This window comes from Mercenaria mercenaria, chromosome 12, assembly GCF_021730395.1.
Source record: "Mercenaria mercenaria strain notata chromosome 12, MADL_Memer_1, whole genome shotgun sequence".
Lineage (NCBI taxonomy): Eukaryota > Metazoa > Mollusca > Bivalvia > Venerida > Veneridae > Mercenaria > Mercenaria mercenaria.
In genome coordinates this window covers 24,807,544-24,831,738 of record NC_069372.1, presented here as the reverse complement: position 1 = coordinate 24,831,738, position 24,195 = coordinate 24,807,544, and the positions used below count along the sequence as shown (strand labels likewise).

General features: G+C 35.2%; 1 protein-coding gene across 1 annotated transcript; it reads left to right on the top strand.

The window, feature by feature from the left end:
• The first annotated feature begins 1,582 nt into the window (after positions 1–1,582).
• LOC123534768 (ABC-type oligopeptide transporter ABCB9-like) lies at positions 1,583–23,409 on the top strand. The gene is made up of 9 exons (XM_053518834.1): positions 1,583–2,313; positions 2,832–3,037; positions 3,990–4,187; positions 17,815–17,943; positions 18,793–18,981; positions 19,873–20,046; positions 20,364–20,559; positions 20,845–20,951; positions 22,998–23,409. Exons 1-9 carry the CDS (start codon positions 2,274–2,276, stop codon positions 23,232–23,234), a joined length of 1,476 nt encoding a protein of 491 aa, XP_053374809.1. The 5' UTR covers positions 1,583–2,273; the 3' UTR covers positions 23,235–23,409.
• Positions 23,410–24,195: the final 786 nt, after the last annotated feature.

Below are 24,195 nucleotides of genomic sequence, written 5' to 3'. Positions count from 1 at the left end.
AATGCGTACAACTGTATTTGCTGCATTGCTGCACTGACTAGAAATAAAAATGCTATTAATGCTCATTTCAGGTCATGCATGTGTTCCTTTTTACATGGGGGAAGTTTTACGATTTACTGATACGGCGGAATTTAAGCCATTAAGTATGTTTTTCTTTTTATGTATAAGTTTGTAAGGTTTTTATAACACAGCGAATTTACGAAAGTCTTATAATTAATAATCTTATAATGATAAGTTGAACATGTTGTTTATTCATATTCTCTAAGGTCTCATCATCGTTAACTTTAATATAATATATCAAGGACCCGTCATGTTAGCTTTATTAATACCTAACGTATGATTCCTATTTGTAATAATGCAATACAGCTCAGCATCGGTGACATAATTTTACCATAATTCATCTACAGTAACAAGTCCCGCCTTTGACGGGGTTCAAATTTTTGATATCCCGATTGCACGGTCGATACCTTTTTTTAGTAGGCCACCACAGCTCGTATATATTGAGAATTGGTTCATTTTTGCAAACGTACCGGAGCTTGAAATGTAGCTTAATTCATGTATCAAAAAATCAGATTTATGGAGTTTGTCATGTATGATATGGGTATGCTGTTATAGATTTGAGGGAAATCTACTGAGTAAAATTCAAAGACTTACCAGAAATTATAAATAAATTACTGTGAAATCATTTAAATTCGCTGGCATGAAATTTCGCGCAAACGTGAAAGAGGACTGTTTCGCGCGGGCTTTAATTCGCGCATTTTCAATTTTAGAAATGAAAAAATAAAATTATAATATATAATAGCGCGGTCTTAAATTCGCGCATCGGTCCGAGCGCGAAATACGCGAAAATTCGACCTACGCGAATAAAAAAGATTTCACAGTAATTAGTTTGGGCCTGAAGAATATATGTTGAGAGTTCTGTAAGCGTGAAAGTTCATCAAAGCATCAACGTTATTGCATAAATATTAGTGGACCAAAATTCTGACAACAATTGAATAATCAAAGTTCTACATTATGTACATTTTAAAATAAACGTAAAAGATCTAGAAAGTCCAAAAGAAATTCTTTCTATACAAATCAGGACAAGATCCTAGAGAAAAAGCAAAGTTTTAAGAAAGTCCCTTAAAATGAAACTTCCAAAGGCAATACGTGATCACATTTTTACAAAATGAAAGTATACAAAGTAACACGGACGACGTAATAAACAAATAAAGAAACGCAGTTGGGAAACGCCTTGAAACAGTCAGTGTCAAAACTGCGAATTGGGAGTTTAAATATGTTAATAGTGCGTTCTGAACATCGTTCCTAACCATCACCATGTCCCAAAGTTACAAGGCATAATGAATAAATGTGAATAAATTAATAAATCTTTATAACATGCAATGTTAACAACAGCACAATGTCTTAAGAATATTTATAAATGAAAAACCAAAACATACCATATACGCATGTCCTCAATGCATTTGGAGAATGACATACTAGAAGACAAATGCCACAGCAGTTCAGTCCTAGCTGACTCGTCTGTCCCGTCAGGAACAGCCAAAGGGTGAATGTAAAAGATATGAAAACAAACCACGCGATGTTTATCAAAATAGACGGGTCATAAACTAAACAACAAAGACAAAGGTCTCAACTCGGTGCATTTTTTATGTGATCTTCAACTGCTCATGCCCGATAATCTGTAGAACTTGGAAAGAAAAACTCTTCCAAGTATTGAATGACAAGTTAAACTCACTTTTCAAGTTTACTAACAAGGGGTCACAGTGCCTGTATAATAAGACATACAAAAACGTGTTTGCATCCGATGTTATTTTGATTCTTAGCTGCATGTATGTCTGCCTGTCTATCATTTTACGGCCCTGTATTGCTGGTTTAATTTGATGTAGATGTCATTTTGTTTTCGTTTTACTTTACATATATTGTTTTGATATTCACCCGATGTATTTTTTTCAGGCCAGGCTCTATCTCTTCTTCCCACACCAATTAATAGCCAAGAAGGCTAGAAACTATATAAAGACTTCTTACTAACTTACATAATATTTCGTCGTATTGCTCATGTAATTGTTGCATCTTAAAAGATAACCCTTTTCTTTTTAATTATAAATTATGAGTTATCTCTAGCACAAAGCTGAAAATTTGTGAAGTGTATTACAAAAATATCGTTCTTTTCTTTTTGATAAAGCGCAATATGTACAGGACTTTCGAGATATGCACTTTTTGTTGCTAACAGAAGACTCAGCATTAGAGTTAGAAACGCATTGTTTGCCTCTTTGATGAAACAAGAACTTGCATTCTTCGATACAGGCAGCATAGGTAAGTTTATGAAATCTTCAGACATACTTTTCCTTTTAGGTAAATGTCATGTTGTTTCAAAAGGAATGCAGAAATTTCTTCCAAGTAAATATACATGTACTTTGTAATGTATTTATATAATAGATACACACAATAACATACTTGCGTCCGAAGTTATTTTGATTCTCAGTTCCAATAATGTCTGCCTCTCTTGGTTATCAAATAAATTTGCTGTAAAGTACATAAATAGCCATGAAGAAACACGTTTTACTAGGTTACATATATTTCTCGTGTAATTGTCAATCGTTTTGAAGAGAACCTTTTTCTATTTGTTGTTGATAAAGTGTAATTAATATGTTCTGGAGTGCAAAATACGCCCTTTTGCCGCTAACATATAACAAACAAATATATCAAAACATTAAGCGACTTGAAACTTGATAAGATACAAAATTGATGTTCCTTATTAACTGCCTGCAAAAGTAATATAGAACAGATATGGTATCATATAGATAAGTGTTGAATTAATGAGCATTTAACAGGTGAAATCACGTCAAGGCTAACTACAGACACTGCAACAATGAGCACAGCTTTACAGAACAACGTTATCAGCTTCCTTCGTCACATGGTCAAACTTGTTATCACTGTCTTCTTTATGGTTCGGTTGTCATGGCGACTGTCTCTTGTGCTATTTGCCTTTCTTCCGGTTACAGTAATCATATCTACACTTTTTGGGAGATTTTACATGGTATGGAAACAGCAAAGCTTGATCAAGAATTACGAGGACTTTACCTTTAGTAATTTAATTTATAAACCAGGAATTATATTCCATGAGTACAATGTAACGTGAGTTCAACAAACTCATGCTTCAGGTTTTTAGTGGTTGCTGGTTTTATAGTCAAACCGGCAAAGTTTAGGTCAAAAGCGTTTGATGGGGGAGGAAGACACTATGTACTCATCCAGATATTGATTCAGGCATGGCTGTGCTCCTGGGTAGAGCCATTGCGCTTCCGTAACCCAGCTGCATGGCTACGATTCAAGAGAGTGGTGCGGGGAAAGCCAGTGACGTTATCCACTCGGCCAAGAAGATCCCTTTTTGTTCCCAAAAGGTAGTTACTAGGTACTTTATAAGGTATATGGATGCATATATATCTGCCAGTTATAACACACACCCCCGTACTGTCACAAGATATAAAAGATGTTGAGATAAAATGAAAGCGGCTTTATACATATGTTTTTAAAACAGAGACACGTATTATATATAGTCCTATTTGATTTATTACTGCGCCACTGCATTAGATGTATTTGTACTGAATAAATTAGATTTTAACAATCTTATAATAAGATGAAGTATCACTCAGGTCTAGTGAAAATAATATATATTTGATTTAAACAAAATGTCACATTAATGTACAGGTATTGTCTTGCATCAAAAGTAGGATTAGTTAATCTCTAATTATGTAGATCTGTAGTTTTATGCATACAATAACGAGTTCCTGAAAACGGTATACGTGTACCAGTTAATTACTATTCCGCACCAATGTTTATGAATAATACAGCGTTGAAATATATGATGGAACAATCTCTTAATGTGTTCTTAACATAGAGGACAAATAAGTTATCCGCTGTACAGCTTATCCGCATGAAAGAGATTTAAGCAATTTTGCCGAAGTCGTAATTTTTTTTCAAAACTATTGTAGCATATCTCACACAAAGTACAAACTAGTTTGGCTGATGCTAATAATGTAGCGGCAGAAGTTTTTTCAACAATGCGAACTGTCCGAAGTTTTGCAAATGAGGACGGCGAAGTAGAGAGGTATGCACAGCGGCTAGGAACATCTTATAAACTCTACAAGAAACAAGCTCTATCATACTCAGCATATAACGCTTTCAATATAGTAAGTATAAAAATTCTGTAAGCTTTTTGCCAGTATGTGTATTACATCTTAATTAAAGCGTTTGCTTGATAAATACCTTCACTGTAATCAATGGTTTCCTGATTTATTTGATGGCCGTTGTTCCTAAACTCTATATATAATATTCATCGTCTTTCTGAATCGTGTACATAAAAGTCATGTTCTTGTAGCTATGAACGGTTATACCTTAGCATGCCTAATATGTACAAGTGTGAGTGGTACATATGTAAAATCCTGACTTCTATCTAAAGGCATTGTCTCGTGTGTCATCTTTGTATCGTATTGTGCAATATGTTTGCTTTAACCTGTTTGTAGCCGCATCTTTTATTGCGTTTTACATGCAGTTGGGACAAATTCCCGTTCGTGAAATCAATTTATAGTGTTTGCCCTACTTTCCGAATGGTAAAATTTGTTACCAAATTTAGTAACTCGTTTCTCGTTGTCGTTATGTTTTGACTTGTTTTCTTCATAAAGCCCATTGTGTTAGAGTAAACATGGTATAATTAAGTGAAATATACCAAGTTCAGCTGAGACAATTTATCTTAATTTCAGCAGTTGAAGTTTTCTTTTATATCTTAACAACATTTTCATTCAACTTCTATATTTCTTAATTTCAAAGCATCCCGAACAGGAAACATTACTTCCAGATCGGGAAACACAGATACAGTCTCAAAAAATTGTTTACTTCCCGAACGGGAAATTTCTTCTCGTTTTAAAGAAATATGTTTACTGATCCTGTCTCAAAAGTAATATTAACCGATTCTTTATAAGGTTGAGTGATGTTTAGATTGATAAAGTGACTGTTAACTGATTCATACAAGAATTTCAGAAGTTTATATCTTTTGATATTTATGATCTTTTCCAATTCCAAGGTTAGTAATCGTTGCATGCAGAGTTATCTGCACATTGTTATTCAAAGCGAGGCGCAGACGGCTGGGTGGACACATTGATATATAGGCCTACTAATAATCGTTCTTTCTAATAAGATAACTGACAAAATCGATTTGTTTTTACTGGACTTCTTCACATATTTCCTGTCAGTCTGTTCCGTAAGGAAAGGTTCATTTCTATACACGTTCACAATTATCCTTGTTACGATGCAATTGAAAGTGAAAGCCCAAAACTCGCACCGATTGCTAATACATACAATGACAAGATGCAGTTTGATAAAATGATTACTGCGCTCAGTAAGATAATTTGTATTATATACGTATATAATGATTTAATTAATTCTGTCTTGTGCTCGAATGTGATAAAGATCTTGACAGCATGTAGGACAGTCCTTCTTGATTGACATCAGATTGGCTTTCTGATTTCTGTGACTATTTTGCAAGTATTTTATTTAAAGCAGGAAAATGTCTCCATTGAAAGAACTTTCATTTGTTTACCAAGTAATTATATATAAGTAAACAGTAAAAGTCAAAAAGCGATTGATCGTGTCTAAGCGATGCTCTAGTTGAAGAACACTCACGCAGTGTATAAAACAGCACTTAAAAATTGTAACATACTCATAGAATAACAAATTATCAACTTTAAGATTTCACCGTAAAAATCTCAAGTTAAGCCTGAAAAATATTTGGATTATGGAGAAACACAATAGCACATATAAATAGAAAAAAAAGATGGGAACTGGTAAAGTTCTTTTGATCCAAGTTCTCATGACGGGTGTCAGTTAAAGTTTTCATACGGCGCTATGTATAATCAGATAAATGCCTGCATTAAGATTGTCAATAACTTAGAATATTTTGCTATTATGCGAAAACTTTTTTCTTTTACATTTTCCCAGGACTGGTACAAAGCATTATCAAAGTTTAGAATAATCACACAAATCGCATCAATATTTTATTTGCAAATGTATAAAAATGATAAGGTACGTTGACTTAAGTGTCGTGATCAGTTAAGAAAAGGCCCAGTGTCATAGTTCTTACTTGCTGCATAAAAAGACATATCGGCTGAAAAGCTACTATATGCTGCTTATAATTCCGAGGTCTTGCATCTATTGAAAGGTAATATTTCAACTTGATTTTAACTTTGATCACTGAGTTAAAATCAAAAGCTCGAAATCCAGTTCCAAAAATCGAGGATTACTAAAACAATAGTTATTTTCTGCGAAATTTCGCATATACAGAATAAATGAAACAGGATATAAGTAACGTAAATGAAGAAATTAACGCAAAAAAGCGTTGATACAACAAAGTTACTATATAATAACTATTACTAACAGACATTAACTTTGTGGCTTTTAAAAAGGTCATGTCGGGCGGAAAAAAAATAAGTGTGAGACATATTGAAATTGTTCTTTTTCCTGTTCAAAACTTATTAGTATTTAAATTGATCTTAATAAAAAGTGGGATTCACGTCACGAATATCAGCTACCTCTTTGAAAAAAAGCAGTTATTTGAATGTCAGAGGACTGTGTCACACTTAAGTAATTTGGATCTGCAAACTTTGGTCTAATATTTGTAACTCAATAAAAATTTACTTTTAAGATTTCTTTTTCATTGACGTTTAAGGGACTTTTCTGTAGGAGTGGTAAATTATTTTGTCAAACAACATCCTATCGCGTTGTTATCATCATGGCTATTGAGACAACCGAGGCAGTTGCCTCGGTCATTTTTATTTTTTCTGCCTTATTTGCCTCGGTCGATTTTTCTGCCTCAACTGCCTCTGTCCGTTTAGTAACTATGTCTTCAATTTTCATTTTCGAATAGGTATATTATATAAAATGCGGAATAGACAACAGCGTACATACACGACACGACGTCACAACTGTGTGATGTTTGTTAGATATTCCAACAGGCCTGGATCCAGGGCCGAACCGAGGGGACCCGCGACCCCCACCCCCCACTCCTCAGTTGACCTATATTCATCAAAGTTACACCAAAATCTTTTGGCAAAGAAATGATATTTTCCTAAAATTTAGACCTAATACGCACCAGAGGCTACCATTTCATACCTATGTTTCAAAACATTCCAGGGGGAGAGCCACCTGACCCCCTTTAAACGACAGGGATACCCTATATTTAGACCAAAAAATTGCACTACAGCTCAATGAGGGGAGTACCACCTCCAGTGCCTCAAAATTATTACCAAAAATTGCACCAGAGGCCACCAAATATATACCCGTATTTCAAAATTTTCCAGGGGGAGAACCCCTTGACCCCCTAAAGTGACAGGGATACCCACTCCTATATATAAACATTTTGATCAATAAAATACACCAGAGGCAACCATTTCATACATGTATATATAAAACTTTCAGGGAGAAGACCCCCACTCTCCCTCTTCCCAATACTGACAGAGGCCCCCTTCCGTAGTCCGTACCCATACCCATTCAGCCGGCGCTATGCACCTCACCGGTGACGCCTTTGTTCCCCCCCCCCCCCCACAATCAGATATTTCTGGTTCCGGGTTCAGTATCATACTTTAGTTGGTGCGCGCATTTCAGATATCATAATGCAAGTGGTCTCATATTACAGAGATCGTACCTAATATTTTAAATTATGAAAAGCAATTAAACAATTCATGTTTGTTACTTATATATAACATTTAAGACCAAATATAATACTTAAGTCTTGAATTGATCATTCTAAGGTTGTTGTTTTTGAGAGGTGTTTTAATTTCTATGTAGCCGCTCCTGCAGATAGGTCCTACCTATCAAGCTACTGATAAATATTTAATCCCCAGTTATAACCTGATTATTGCGGGAAGATTTTATCTCAATGCAGGAAAATCGTAAGATACATGCATATTGTATGACATCAGAAAATGTTTTAAGTTTAATAAAATAAATCTAGATCCACTATTTAATCTGAAATTTAGATATAATGTTATTTGTACCATATCATATACCATATATATAAACAAGAAAAAACTATTCAGTATTTACCATGAAAATTAACATAACATTGAAATGACTTGCCACTAAATTGTGACATACAGGTGTATCGATGAATGCAAGGTAGGATTATTATTTATGTCATTAATGTTCTCTAGTACTATATCTACATATTAGACGTGATCTCTGCAGCAAGTTTGACTGTAATTAAAATTGAAAATACATTTACAGCACTGAAGGCTCCCTTCCACCCTACTACCCGCTCACATTCTTTAATGAAGTTTATTAGTACAGTGAGTGATTTTCAATAAATGATTTTACCACTATAACAATAAATGGATGTCCGGTTGACATATTTTGATATCATTTCATGATTCAGTCACGTAAGTAAAGATTTTAGTAATCTTCAAAAGATTTACCAAATATAATACTAAGTTAAGTTTTGCAGTCAAAAAATGTTACTCATTAAGTTACACTTGCATCGTAATCTAAACAGGCTAAATGATACAATATCTACAATACTGTGGAAAAAATGATCTTAAAATGTATTAAGCGAAGTGAATGCCGCAAAGTAAGTTTTATGCCTTTTTTGTTGCTTGGATCTCATTACTTGGTAATATGGACATAAGCTTCAGTGTCATTGAATTTGTAAAATAAAATGGGAATAACAAAGCACCTGATAACTCCGTTCGAATAATAGAAACAGACAGCAGCCTCATACTGTCAATGATATGATTTAATGGAAGTTTAACAATTCAAAAGATTGCCGGAAGACAACATCTAGTAGAAATGGGAAACGCCTTTAGGTGCTTTTATACCACGAAGAGTAGCAAAACAATTTTCCAATCAAAATTCTTGGATGGAAATTAGATCTATAGACTTTAACAACTCAAATTTAAGATTTAAACAAACAATAGCAAAACTCTTTCGGTCAGAGATGTTGAGTCTAATTACATGCTTACATTTACCATTGCTACATTACACACAATGTATTGTTCAAGATTGTGCAATTATTTTACACGAATACAAATTTGTATATTAATCATACTTGAAAAGTATATACGTGTATTGCACTTTTAGTTTTCATAGCTTTAAATATATCCATAATATTTGTGTCAAACAAATTAAGTAATTCATTGTAGATACCAATTCAAACTTTGATATTCCCCATTCATTTTCAAATGAGCTGCTTAATTGTAGTATCAGAGCCAAGGATGAGGGCCAAAGGTGTTGTCCATATATCAAAACAATATTGAAGTACTTTCCATTCAAAACAATAGAGTTTGTGCTTTCTTACTCATTAACAAACAAAGTCGAAAGAGATTATAGCAAACCTATCTTAAGCAGTCATCAAAGGGAGGTACTCATCCTGACTGCATAAGACATATGGCTGCTTAAGTCATGTTGAAATTAGTTTGTTAATTAGCTACTTAATACAGGTGACCGCTAAGGCAGGATTTACTCTATACCTATATCACAGTTGTTATTAAATGTGTGCAAAATGTCTCCCTGGATCTTCATTTTAGCTCGACTATTCGAAGAATTAGGGGAACTATCCTACTCACAACAGCACTGGCGTCGGCGTCACACCTTGGTTAAGGTTTTCATACCAGTCTACATTTAGACAAAACCTTTTGTCAGATAGCTTTGAAACTTTCAACACTTGTGTACCATTAGCATGTCCAGTTTTATGCAAGAGTGCACAACGCTGTCGAGGATTTTGACTGAATTATGGCCCCTTTTAACTTACAAATCTTGGTTAAGTTTTTCGTACCAGTTCATATTAAGTGTAAACTGTTTGGCATATTGCTTTGAAAAGCCTAAAAGCCTAAAAATAAAAAGGGTAAAATATCGAAAGAAGCAATGAAGCAGATCAGGCGAGGAAACGTGGCTAGTGCCAATGTTTGCGCGTGTATTAGTTAACTTTATTTTTGTGTAGAATTGTAAATTTCAGTAAAAACATATACCTCCACCTCCTCTCCTCAATAAAAGCTGTAACAAATTATTGCGTAAATTATTTAGATTACATCTATTTCGTTTTCCTACTTACGAAGACATGTTTGAAGAATTATCAGATCTCGACGTTTCAGTCGTTCAGTTAAGACGTTCCACTTTTTATTGAAATTTAGTATCTAGTTCAGTGATTGATAAAACATTTCTGTTGCATGTACATATCTGAAACTCTGCGATACGGTCAAAATAAATGTATTTGATTATAGACATTAAATTTGCTTAATGCAGATTTTGAAACTCCTAGTCCTACAGCTTAGTAAATATTTCCCAATTGTCATTTATTTAATAATTTCTACTGTAGACGCACACTTTTGTTTCACTGTAGTTGTTCATCGTGCTCAAATGTAGATGATATCATACTGGTTTTTATTCTACCTTCATGCAAAATAAAGGAAAAAATCAAGGGGTCAGATAAATTTTGCTTTATCTGGTCAGCTTGGCGGACTACTTTTTGGATTTTTTTTTTAAAACGACGCCATCTTGTTTTTGAGAATACATGTAACTGCTAAAAGACATATTTATGCAATTATTTTCATAAACTCGCTTTTATCAGGTACGTGAGACCATGTCACAAATGTATAGTGTATGCATACCGTATTTGCAATTACTACAAAAAGTTTTTCTAACGGAAACGCTCGGAGAAACGGAAAGTGACTCATGTGTAGCGTTTGTTCAGAATTTTAGCTTTCTTCACTTCAGTCTAGAAATATATTGCATCTGGAATGGAGTGTTATTGAATTACATCATCGAGGAAACGGTTTGCCTATTTGTTCTGTCAAGCGGCGTTATGGCGTGTATATAAGCCTCGTCAGTCGTTTGCTTGGTGAGGATGGGTAATCCGGAATTCAACTGAACTTCGGAAAAAACTTCACTTGGCAGCAAATTAAAATTATTCTTTAATGTTCAGCAGAACAGAGAAGTCGGAAACAAAGCAAAACAAGGTTATCCTTTGTTTTTCGGCTCTTATTTTATAATATTTTTATTTTAAAGACCTGTTTGTGTAATGGTAGGGCGTATTACTTTCTCTGCAAGACAGACTCAGATCTAGTTGGTTGTAAATTTTGAATTTTAATCAAAGAATGATTTTAGATCAGAAGGTAGGATAAATAGAACATTAGGTTACTGTCTTATACCCCAGTCACACATACGGCGCGGATAGCTACGTCTAGCCACGGATAGAAACGTAGTAATCCGTATCGAAACGTATCGATCCGTACCTGAGCCGTACCTTAAAGTAGTAACCCGTATCAGTCCGTACCAATCCGTACGGCTCAGGTACGGGTCGGTACGAATTACTACGTTTCTATCCGTAGCTAAACGTAGCTATCCGCGCCGTATGTGTGACTGTGGTATTATAAATTTAGGCAGAGCCTCGACTTTTATATTTTCTCCGACTCACTTAATAAATTTAAATTTATAAGACAGTAACCTAATATTCTCTATATATCAATAAAAGTGTTATCACTGTTACAAAAAGCGGATGCCAGGTTAACATAATATCCTTTCAAGACCTTTTCATGATTCAGAAACGTCAGTAAAGAAATTTTAGTAATCTTCAAAAGAGTTATAAGATATAATACTGAATCACGTTTACCGGTCAAAAAATGTTTACCTTATCAAAATGACAATATATATTATCAGATACATTTGCATCAAAATCTTAACGACCCTAAGTCCAAACAGTATCTTAAAATACTTGTTTTGCCTTTAAAGTTGCTTGGATCTCATTACTTAGTAATATGGACATAAGTTGTCGTGTCATTGCATTTGTAAAACAAAATGAGAAAAAAGCTCTTAATAACTGGGTTCGAATGATAAAAACAGACAGAAAGAAACCATGATCTGTAAATGTAAGGCAATTCAAAAGATTGCAGGAAAAAATTGTGTCTTTTACCGATGGGAGACGTATTTAGCTACTTTTATTCCAAGAAGAGTGGCAGAATACGGTTCCTGTCAAATTTAGAATTTAACGAACAATAGCAATTCTTGTTACACGTTACGCTTACCATTGCTTCAAAACTGTACGAGTATTTTATACGAATAAAAATCTATATATTTATCATACTAGAAAAAGTTTATTCGTGTAGTACACTTAAAAACAAGAAAGAATATCCAACAGGGAAAGCCACGTTCCAAAAACGCAGCCTCCCCAAAGACACACACGAACAACACTCGCACACACACACACGCACACGCACGCACGCACGCACGCACGCACGCACACACACACAAAATAAACACACAAGGACAAAACAAACAAATACAGGAACACAGTGGGGCACCGCCTTGGAACGGTCAATGGCAAAACCACCACTGGGGAGTTTAAACCGGTTTATTTTGCACCTAACCTCACTCATACCCCCACCGTGTTCCAAAGTCACAAGACAGTGTAAATAAAAGTTATCCCCGCCAGGTGAAACCCTAACATACGTAAAGGCAACAGAAGGCATGAAATGTAAAACACAAAAATACTCTTGTATACAGTCTCACTTCGATGGCTGGAACTCGAGGGTCCCGTGGAAATTAGTTCGAGTTTTCCGTTGTTCGAGCCATCAAAATGGCGGCCATTTTGAATTTGGGAATTCGAGAGCACGATGTGTTACAAACCTTACATCGTAATATATTGTCATATTTTACCTAAATGTGTATGATGATGATAAATAAAAAACGAACGCTGAAATATTTTTTTTTTATTTATTTTCAAACGAAAAAAAAAAAAAAAAAACACATATAAAACATTATTATAATTACAAGAATTAGTGAAGACAGCATCAAATAGAAAAACATGAATATCAAACCTTCATGAATCATAGTCCAGTACAAACACTATCAAATATAATCATGTTAAAACAATTAATTCACGGACATGTACACAGAAGTACTAAATAACGTCACATGTAGACATAGGCTATAAATAGACACATGAAATCAATACACAACATTAATTAGCATACGTCAGTTCAGTTTATTTACAATATCAGTAAGTCATGTACAGTATACAGTTTATTTTTTGAAGAAATCCTTGATGGAGGACTGAACCGCTGAACGCTTGTTGAACTCTAATTTGGAGAGAGATTTGTACATAGAACACATGAGATTGAGTTCGTGATTGGAATTGTCCTGGCACTTGAAGAACTGAGTGAGTGTTCCGCACGCTTTCATGGCGTCAGACAGAGACGGTGGCGGTGTTGGTGCTAGCTCGTCGTCGATTTTTGGTTCACTAACATCACAGTTTCTAGTCATAATCAAATCATTCACAATGCCACTATCAGTTACTTCAGCGCACACTGGAATATCTAGATCTATGTTGATGTATGAGTCCATCTCATCCTGCTGGATCTTGTAGAGTTCCACTAGAATTGCTAGCGGAACGTTGTCATCATCGTCGTCCTCGTCGACCACGGAAACGGCTCGTGGAGTGATTTCACTCAGTCAGAACCCGGCGTGAGAATAGCAGTTGGCGATTGTTTCTGGTTTCACCTGGGACCACGCTCGTCGGTGATACCGTAAAGCGTCTGTCACTTTGATTTCGGTGTTGTTGTCCATGGATTGGATTTGTTTTTTGACGATCATTTTTCGATACTTAACTTTCAGATTCTTGATTACACCCTGGTCCATCGGTTATGTCACACTTGTTGTATTGGGAGCAAGAAATACTAGCTCAATGTTCCGTAGACCCTTGACCACTTTTGGTTGGTTGGTTGTTTTGGGTTTAACGCCATTTTTCAACAGTATTTCAGTCATGTAACGGCGGGCAGTTAACCTAACCAGTGTTCCTGGATTCTGTACCAGTACCAACCTGTTCTCCGCAAGTAACTGCCAACTTCCCCACATGAATCAGAGGTGGAGGACTAATGATATCAGACACAATGTCGTTCTTCAAATAGTCACGGAGAACATACGCCCCGCCCGAGGATCGAACTCGCGACCCCGAGATCCGTAGACCAACGCTCTACCTACTGAGCTACTTGACCACTTTTGGGTGTGCCGGACAATTGTCAACAACCATCGCAATTTTACGTTTCTGAATTTGAAATTGTTTATCAAGCTCAAGCAGCCAGTCACTGAAGATAACACCCGTCATCCATGCCTTGTTATTGAAGTCGTATTTACATGGGAGAGTTTTAACGGTTTTGAAACACCGAGGGATTTTTGATTTACCTATCACAAACAATGGAACTTTGTCTTCACCTGTCACGTTAGCACAAACTAAAACTGTAAACCGCTCTTTGCTACGTTTACCACCTACACATTTCACATTCTTAAATTCTTTTAACTGGTGTGAGTTTGAAGAACAAGCCTGTTTCGTCGGCGTTATAGATGTCACGAGGCTCGTACTGACTGAGAACAGACTTTAATGTCACTGACCTCTTGTCAACCTCATTCTGATCAACGGATTTCGCTTCACCACTAACAGTTTTAAATGTAATGTTATTTCGCTCCTTGAACCTATCGAGCCACCTGTAGATTGTTTGAAGTCGTCTGTACCTAGTTGTTCGGCGAAGAAGCTGGCTTTCTGGAGCAGGATCGGCCCCGTAACGCTGATATCGCGGTTGCGAACCTGAGTGAACCAACGTAACAATGCTGACTCACATATCACATGATTATCAATGATCGTAAAATGATTTTTAATAGAACATAAATGCACATTATAAGTCCTTTGAAATTTTCATAAAATAAATCTACATTGAATAAATAAATTACACATTTCAAATTAATTATAAATGCATTCGAAATATTTTTAAGAGATCCAAGATTAATACTAAACAATAAAAATATTTTAAATAACTTACCGTTCTCATATTTCGTCGTTCTGGACCAAATTTAGCGTAACCTTCCTTGATCGACTCTGACTTTTTTATCCAGACAGAGAGCGTGTTTTTTGGAACATCAAACATTTTAGCGATTTCTGTTTTTGATTTCAGACCTTTTTCACATTCGATGATGGCGTTATATTTTGTTTCTAAAGTTTTGGGATCTAATTTTCGTTTTGTACCTTGCTTTCCAGTAGCCGACATAGCTATCCCCCCGTTTCCGGGTCCTATACTTTTTTTACGAAGTTGTTCAGCCATGCTAAAGCAGTATGAAAATTGACATCAGATCTCCTGTTTTTATGCAGAAAAATAAAGACAGACATTGCTCAATTATCTTAATAAATTTTATTTGTGATAATCAAAGCTCATTAAAGCATTGCAGTGAGCGAAAGTCACTGTTTAATTTGTTTGTCGTATACCGACGCTAAATACATAAGCGTGTGAAAATTACGCACGAGCCGGTTAAAGGGGAAGCTTGTAACTTTGTAAACACAAGCCATTCCGGTGACAAATTGTCTGTTCGACTGAATAGGTGTAATTATTACTGTAATTGAGCCGAGGGGACCACCAAATGAGTTCGACAGTTCGAATTTTCGAGGTTCGAGCGATCCAAGGTAGAACTATAAAGAATAAAGAAGGAATGAATTCGGGACCGGGCAAAGAGTTCGAGCGATCCCGTGTGTTCGAAAGATCCGAGTTCGAGCCATTGAAGTTCAATTATATGTGCATATGTATATAAAAATGCAATCCTTAAGAACCTAAAACGTATGTACTCAGTGCCTTTGCAGAAGACAGAGCAACAAGGGAAACACTCTTAAGGGTCCGACGAAACGGGCCAGAAGACGGAAATCATAATAGCTCAGTTATGGTGGGATTTAAGAACTACTAATTATAGAGTCCTCCACCTGTTTCGTCAGACACAATCAAAGAGGAAAGCGTAGCGTCCAACTGTAAAAGGGCTGAACACCAAATTAGCGGTGTGTCTCAAAACAGTTGGGTCATAACCTCTTTTCAAAAGACGTTTAAGCATCTTACTAAATACAATTGGAAAATTGCCATGACCCAAAATTTTACGAAGTTTGTAAACCACATCCCCATAAAAAGCGTGTTTTGATATACCTTCTCGCAGAAGTGTCTTTAAATTGCTATTGTATTTCAAAATCAAATCTGAATTACGATAGTAAAATTTTGAAAAGTATTTACGTAAGTCTTACAGCTTTAAATTTATCCATAATGTCTGTCTCAAACAGATTATATCAAACATTGTAGATACTAGTTTAAACTTTGATATTCCCTATTCAGTCTCAAATAAGCTCCAGTATTGTAGTATCAGCCAAGGATGAGTATCAAAGGTGTTGCCCATATTTATATCAAACCAATGTGTTAGAACTTGTTATTCGGCACAATAGAATAGTCAGTTTGGAAATTTCTTGATTGGCTGCTTAAGGCAAGTGGCTGCTTCATTAATACCTGTAGGTGACCGCTAAGGCAGGATTTACTGTATACCTCTATCACAATTTCAATATTAAATGTGTGCAAAAATCTTCATTTCATCTTACACCTAATCCCCTCAGCCTTCAAATTTTATGTATTGAATTTCTTTTTTTACATTTCTATTGTCGGAAAATGACGATATGTCTGTGCGTATGTTAGTATGGTTAGCTCCGTGCCTGTCATGTGCATTATAGATCTACACAGGTTATACTGGCCAATCACTTTTACAAGAAGCCACAAGTTCTCTTTCTATTCCCAGAAACTTTACCCTTAGGGAGATTCCACTGACCCACACAAACGGAGGTTTCCTTTTTTCGCATCCTCCTGCTGAGTAGCTTCACAATTGGTTAAGTTACGCCCCGAGTCCCCTATTTATTTGATAAAATAGGCCTGTTAAACCAACCAAATAGCTATTTCCAAACATACACAAGGATTGCATTTTGCATGCGTGTAACATTCAGATCTCGAATTAAAATTCGCACCCCTCCCATCGTCATTTCTTATTTGGGCACTTATAACCGGAGCAAAAATTTACCTGGGGATCGGGAGGTTGGGGGTTGACTACATACTCCACCAGAAAAGTGTGGTTAAGATTCAAAATAAATCGAAGAATTTGTTGGTGCTAAAAGAAAAATCATTTGAAACTTAATGATTTATCATTATAGTTAATATGTATTTCATTTTTATCACAATATCATTGATGGACAACGGTGCGGTTTAGCCGCATGGACATGTGGTATCATGATCAATTGATGAAGCTTCATTTACTAGTATGCTGCAATCATTAACTAATATGGATTTGAATGTCTTTTTCATCCTAATGAAGTTTTCTTTTAATTTTTAGTCGCAAACAGTTTTATTAAAACGCATTCTGCTCTTACCTCTTTGAGTTATACTGATATCGAGTCTTTTTAGCAACATCCTTGTCTTTGTATGAAAGAAAAACTTTTTTTATAGAAAACTAATGTCCTTTTCAGCATGAGAGCAACATTAGACGGAACTTTGATTGTAGGGAAAATTGTTTGAACATTTTTATATATGAGATAAATCAGGAGTTCTATCAAGAAGAATATTATATATAACTAACCCTTGTCGGAGGTTTGCCTTTACCATTAAAATTTACCTAACAACCACGAACAAACGCGCATACTCATTTGCCTCGGTAAAATTTAGTCTCTCGCTACGGCCATTATCATTATCACTTAGTTCCGACCTGGCAGTCTGCGCCTCGTTTTGAAAATTCGGGATTTGGCGAATAATCCCGAGAATGCTAAATTCGCCGAACGTGAAACTGGTCTATTTATTCATTTGAAAACACAGATCGCAGAATACAAAAGTATGTAAGTAACATCAACAAAAAAAAAAACAGTTTGCCGTTCATTACTTATTTCCGATTCTCTTCTGCTGAAGCAAGTGAAATTGATATAGAATTGTGTTTATGCTCTTTCAGTTCTTTGATCTAGCGATGAAAATAGCAATCTTAGTTTACGGGCGTTATAACGTTGAAGAAGATGCGTTAACAGGCGGACAATTTCTTGCGTTTGTTCTCTATCAATTTCAGATTGGAAAATCCTTAAACGTAAGTTTGTTAATGTTGGAAGGTAAGAAAAAATCGATAAACGCATATAAACGACCGCATATATATCGATTAATAGAAAATGTATTTGTTTAATTCCTAGGTTTTCAAATTTTGTTGGAGTTGACTCAGATCGTAAAAACAGCAACATCTTAAAACATTTTCCATAAAAAAGGTTGTCATGTGTTTCATCAGTCACGACCACATATTTATCAACTATATTTGTTAGTATCTCTGTGTTCAGATCTCAAATATACTCTGCCACGGAGGAACGGGTTCGTACTAGTATTTAAACACTCCCAGAATAACAGTAATTATTGTTGCTTTGTCTGTATTTCAGTCCGGCTATGAGTTCTTTCTTCCGTACTTTACTTTCAATATCTTAAGCAAAACTCCAAAAATATAAAGAGAATTTAATGAAATTTAGAAGATAGATTACTGATGGACGCAGCGAATCAAAATATAATGCCATTGAAACATAATTCTGTTTTAATAGTTGTTTGCCTGCTTTGGTTGTTTACTTACTTAATTTTGACTGATTGCAGTTCATGTATGAAACATTCAAGACTATAACAAAAAGTACAAGAAAATAACTCTTCAATATCTGTCAGATTATTTCCCCTTTGTGCTTATTTTCTTAAATTGTGTAAGTACTAACTAGACATTTTTGAAACTTGATTTATGGATAGATTGCAAAGAGAACCAGAGACATATTTTTTTTCGATTGTCCTGTTTTGAGAAACGGCCAATAAAGCTCTTGTGGTTTTAGTCTTGACTCGTACTTTCATTTATAACCAGCGATTTAGAACTAAAAGATGAGATCTACATAATATATGCCGACATATTTTGCAGATTATAAGTCATGTGTACAGCGGGCTGCTGGAGGCGACAGGTGCTTGCATAAAAATATTTAGTTACATCAACCGCAAACCGAAGATGAAACAAAACGGTATTCTGCAAACTAAAAAACTGGCTGGTACCGTAGAATTCGACAATGTTTCATTTTCATATCCATCCAGGCCTCATGAACATATTCTTCGGGTACGTGTTGAGGGCTTTAGAAACTCTAAAATCTACTGGAAAGTTGTGTAAATAATGGAGATTTGTTGATTCTTTCACAGAGAAAAAAATTGTTGTATGTGTTTAAATAATAAAGCATTTCTAATACTAGTATGTTGTGTAATATACAGTTATTGACTTATGTTGAGATCAATATCATTTTTATAGGTCCGTAAAAACACATATTGACCGAAACATAAGTCTATAATTGTTATATTATATGCCCTTCTCAAATGCATTCATCTGACTGGCCCATATTTCATACATATAAGAAAACGTGATATCACAAGAGTCATTATCACTTTTGCAGGTCAATATCGCTTTTTTGCGGACCTGCGCGTGCACACATTTCGGCCAATCAAATGAGCGCATTTGAGAAGGGTATATACTATTTAGTTTTATCATATTCCCATTCCCAGTAAAGTGGTTAATACTATTACGTTTTAACACTGTTTCATACGATATATATTTGGATGAGTATTCATTTCGAAGAGGCATATTGAAAGAGGCGAGTACAGTATGTTTTTTTCTGGGACTTCTTAGGAGTTCAAATACACACCATATTTAATTGCTTAATAACGGTTTTACTTTATGCTTTGTACTCAGGAAAAATAAGACGCCAGACGGACACAATTCTGTCTTTTAAATGCAAACAGAAACATCGCGACAGGTATTTATTGATGCTAATATTTATGGGACAATTGCTTTCATCGGGTTTGGAACAGAGAAATGTTGCATCGTCCATTACGTAATATAATGTGTCCTGTATAGGAATATAATCGTGAATTGTTGATTGTTAGACAAAAAAGGTATAGAATAAAAGATCTGTTTTAATTTTGAACATTTACTTGCATGCATATTGCATATTTTCAGGGAATCAGTTTTAAAGTTGAACCTGGGGAGATTGTGGCGTTGGTTGGTCCGAATGGTGGTGGAAAAACATCATGTATAAATTTGTTAGAAGGTTTCTATCATCCGTGTGGTGGGCGTGTTCTCTTAGACGGGATACCTATTCACTTGTACGAGCACCATTATTTACATAAGCAGGTAAATATTGTACAAAATGTACCAAATTTTACCTGCCATGTCACACATACTTTGGAATATTTTGTATGCAATCTAAAGACACTTTGATATAGAAATTCTGGCATGAAATATTTATTATTTCAAAATTTATAGGTATTGTAAAACATGTAAAGGTTAGGGAAGATAACTCGAAGCACAGAACACAGCAAACACAGCAGTTGTTCGTTGAGCCGGAAAATATACTTACACTGGATAAAGGTAAAGAATGCTAAGTCAAACAAAACGTAAGTGTGATAAACAACACTATCTAACATCTTTGTTTTTTTTTTTTTCAAAAGATATCACTAGTTGAGCAAGAACCAGTCTTATATGACAGATCTATCGAAGAGAACATCCGATATGGCCTGTCAGACATCGAATGCCCAGCTGACAAAATAAGAGAGACCGCGAGATTGACCAACTGTGATACTTTCATATCAAGTTTACAGAAAGGATTTGGTACCTTAACTGGGGAAAAAGGATTACAGTTATCTGGTATGAAAATTCTTCTGTATCAGTTGAAAATTAGTTTTATCATAATAATAGTATATCACATAAAACAAATAGGGTCACGCATTTAGTCTTTAATGTTTTGACTGCATTGCAATATGTATAGCATCTCAGTTCCTACCATGTCATTGAATTAATTGTATAGATCAATCAAATTTAAATAACATATTGAAAGTTCTTGTAATGCTAATTACGGATATATCGGACACTGAAATATTAAATAAATAACATCAAGGCTACATGTTTCCCCATTTTTATACAAAATTTCAGGCGGTCAGAAGCAGCGAGTGGCGATTGCGAGATCACTGGTGCGGAATCCAAAAGTGCTGATATTGGACGAAGCCACAAGTGCTCTGGACACTGAATCCGAACAAGTCGTACGTGTTTGCATTATTTGCTCCACCACTTTGCAAATGTCTTGCATGCTGGACAGTATTATCATGTGCTTTTGCCGATGCTGGATAAACTTGTCTTACGCCCCAATTAGTCACGGGGATCATTAAGTACATTCAGGTTTGCTATAACAGAACTCCGCTTAAGCCTGTGCTGACGGGGAGGGAGGGGACGGGGGGGGGGGGGCGGGTGTGGGCATGAGCGTGAGGGGTGTTGCACATTTCAGCACCCTTCTTAAAAAAAACGCAATCAAACCGAGTCTGTTGTTATGTTGCTTGTTTGAGTTCTGTTCTTTCAAAGGATCTTTTTAGATTTTATCACGTGAATCCATACGGTACTGTAACTAAATAGTGTTTGATGCAAAATAATCGTTTTATTTTATTTCTACTATTGATTGAAGAATACAGCATGCAAAAAAAAAAAAAAAAAGAATCTATCACTAGTTGAATATGCAGATGGGGGAGTTAGCTCTCGGTTTTGGCAATAACAAGATATTTCATCAGCACTTTTAACTAGTGAACGATTCTTATTCTCTTGATACTTCAGACATAGACGATACTTACATATGCGTTGCATTCATGAGTACAATTGTTTTTTGGTAAAAAAAACTGTTTCTGGACAATGCTATCAAGAAGTTTAAATATAAAATTATAGAGAAAAGATAAAGCAATATATACAAAGAAGTCATTATTAATAGTTTGTTTATCACATTTTGAAGTTAATAAAATTTCTTCTTTTGTTTTTAATTCAGTAGATCTAATTTTAGTTAAAATAATAAAATTAAGTTATTTTTGTCAGAATTAGGTCAATCTTTCAATTTTACATTTTTAAAAAAAATATAGTTATGTTCCAGGTCTAGGGAAATAGTTTGAAAAAACAATCTGTACACAAATTTTCTTAAAAATATAACCTTTTATGCAAAGGACGGTCATTGTTTGCACAAATAATTGAACGGAATGATTTTAGTTCTTCTTACTACCAAACATTTCCAATATTAGAAAAATTGTATTCTGTCTTGAAACAATAAGTAAGCAAGCGTAAAAAATATACGATCCATAAGGACACTTGTGCCTAAAGTGAAACATTTTGCATATAAGACAGTCTTACATTTTAGCTGACCTGTCGTGTAGTGACAAGGTGAGCTTTTGTGATCGCCCTTCGTCAGTCGTCCGTCCGTCTACATTTCTTGTGAACACGATAGAGACCACATTTTGCAATCAATTTTAATGAAAAGTGCACAAAATTCGTGTAATGTCTCAGTTCCTTTTGAAAATTGGCCAGATCCCATCATTGGTTCCAGAGTTATGGCCACTTAAAGGCTTATGAACATGACAGAGACCATTATGCAGTAGATAAGATAAAAAAACAAACTATGACCTATTCTTAGAAGATATTTTGAGTAAGACGGTTGAAGTCGTCTACAAATGAACAAAGTGTCTGGAACATTCATGAACGTTTTACCTCTGAAATACTAAAATCGTCTTCTGAGTAAGAAATATCTTTAAAACACGTCTACATGTGTATAAAAAGATACAATAATTATATCATATCAAATACAATGTACCTAGATACTACAAATTGCATAACCGCTTTATATTTGTATCGTTCTGGTATGTCTTTGGTATGTCTTTTCTCAGTATTGTGTGGGCGGTGAGTGCTCCGTAGCCTAGTGGTTAAGATCACTTTCCCCTCACCGATGTGTGTCGAGCATCACTAAGGGCGTTGAATTCTTCATGTGAGGAAGCCAAAGCCATCCAGCTGGCTTATGGAGGGTCGGTGGTTCTACCCAGTTTCCCGCTCGTGATGAATTAATGCACGGAGGAGCACCTGGGGGTCTTCCTCAACCATCACAGCCGGAAAGTCGTCATATGACCTGCAATTTTGTTAGTGCGACGTTAAACACATGGAAATAAATAAATAAATTTCTCAGTTTGACGAATCATGCTTCAACCAGAAAAAAAGAGAGTGAGAAGTCGACTAATGGCTTCGTCTCCTAAATTAAAACCATTGATAAGTCTTTTTTATTTCAGATTCAGGAGTTAATATACAATAAGAAAGTTACACGAACAGTGTTTATTATCGCACATAGACTCGGTACTGTAGAGAAAGCGGACAAAATTCTAGTCATAGATAAAGGCCGTGTGGTGGAAGAAGGGACACACAGAGAATTGATGATACGGGCTGACGGACTTTATTCCAGACTCGTAAACTGTCAATTAAACAAAGAGAGGGATGAAACCGAAATTGATATTACAGTGTTGTTATAACATAATAAAATATACATTAAGTTATAATGTCACTTGATTAAAACTTCTCAGTATACCTGATAGCATTTTGAATATAGATATGATGCAAAATGGAAAATGGACTAATTGCTAGTTTCATCTTTTAAATTATCTAGATTGCATTGAAGTATCTGTTCCCATTAGCTGTATCGCTGGATATTTTGTACACTTAACCTCATTGTTAATCAACTGCCAAATTGCGGCGGTCAAAATTAACTGTGCGGCATAGTCACTCTGATCCTGTATAATGAATAAAAGTCAAACACTTGTATCACAGTTTTAGTTGTTATTTCCAAGGTTCGTTTTCGCAAAGGTCTCGCCGCCAAGATCAACCAACTCCAAATTCCAGACTGTTAATACTAGCTCTTGTCTTTCTCTTTCTTAATGAAATCAAACGTTTTTCTTCAATATGTATACAGTAATAATATTTCGCAACAGCTCTAGGTATTTCACCATCAGGTCGTTTTTATTGCTTAATAGAAGGTTTAAGTCATTTAAAATTAAATCAGTCAGTGAGATAAGTAATGTGTTGTCATTGTACATCTCTTCTTTTTAATATTAATGATAAAAAATACCAAAAGAACACACATTAAAATCACTACATTACAACTGTAAATAACCCGTAACACTTTAGTTTAGACACTATTCATATCGGTAGCTCAATGAATCGTCTCAAAAAGTTAACGGGTGCCATTGACGTGTGAAAAGGTTGTAAACGTATGCTTCTCAGAATGAATTTATCTTAGTTAAGTGATGTCCTCAATCGGTTATAATCTAATTACACTTTAATACCAATACGACTGACCCCTTATTTAGCCCATATTATACATTGAAAATCTTATACTTAAAAGATTGGCCAAACTAGTTTTGGAGCTAAAGCAAAAACTGGTGGTTCATTTGGCACATGGTAGATACAAAAATGTAGTTAGTGGGGCACTTTGTT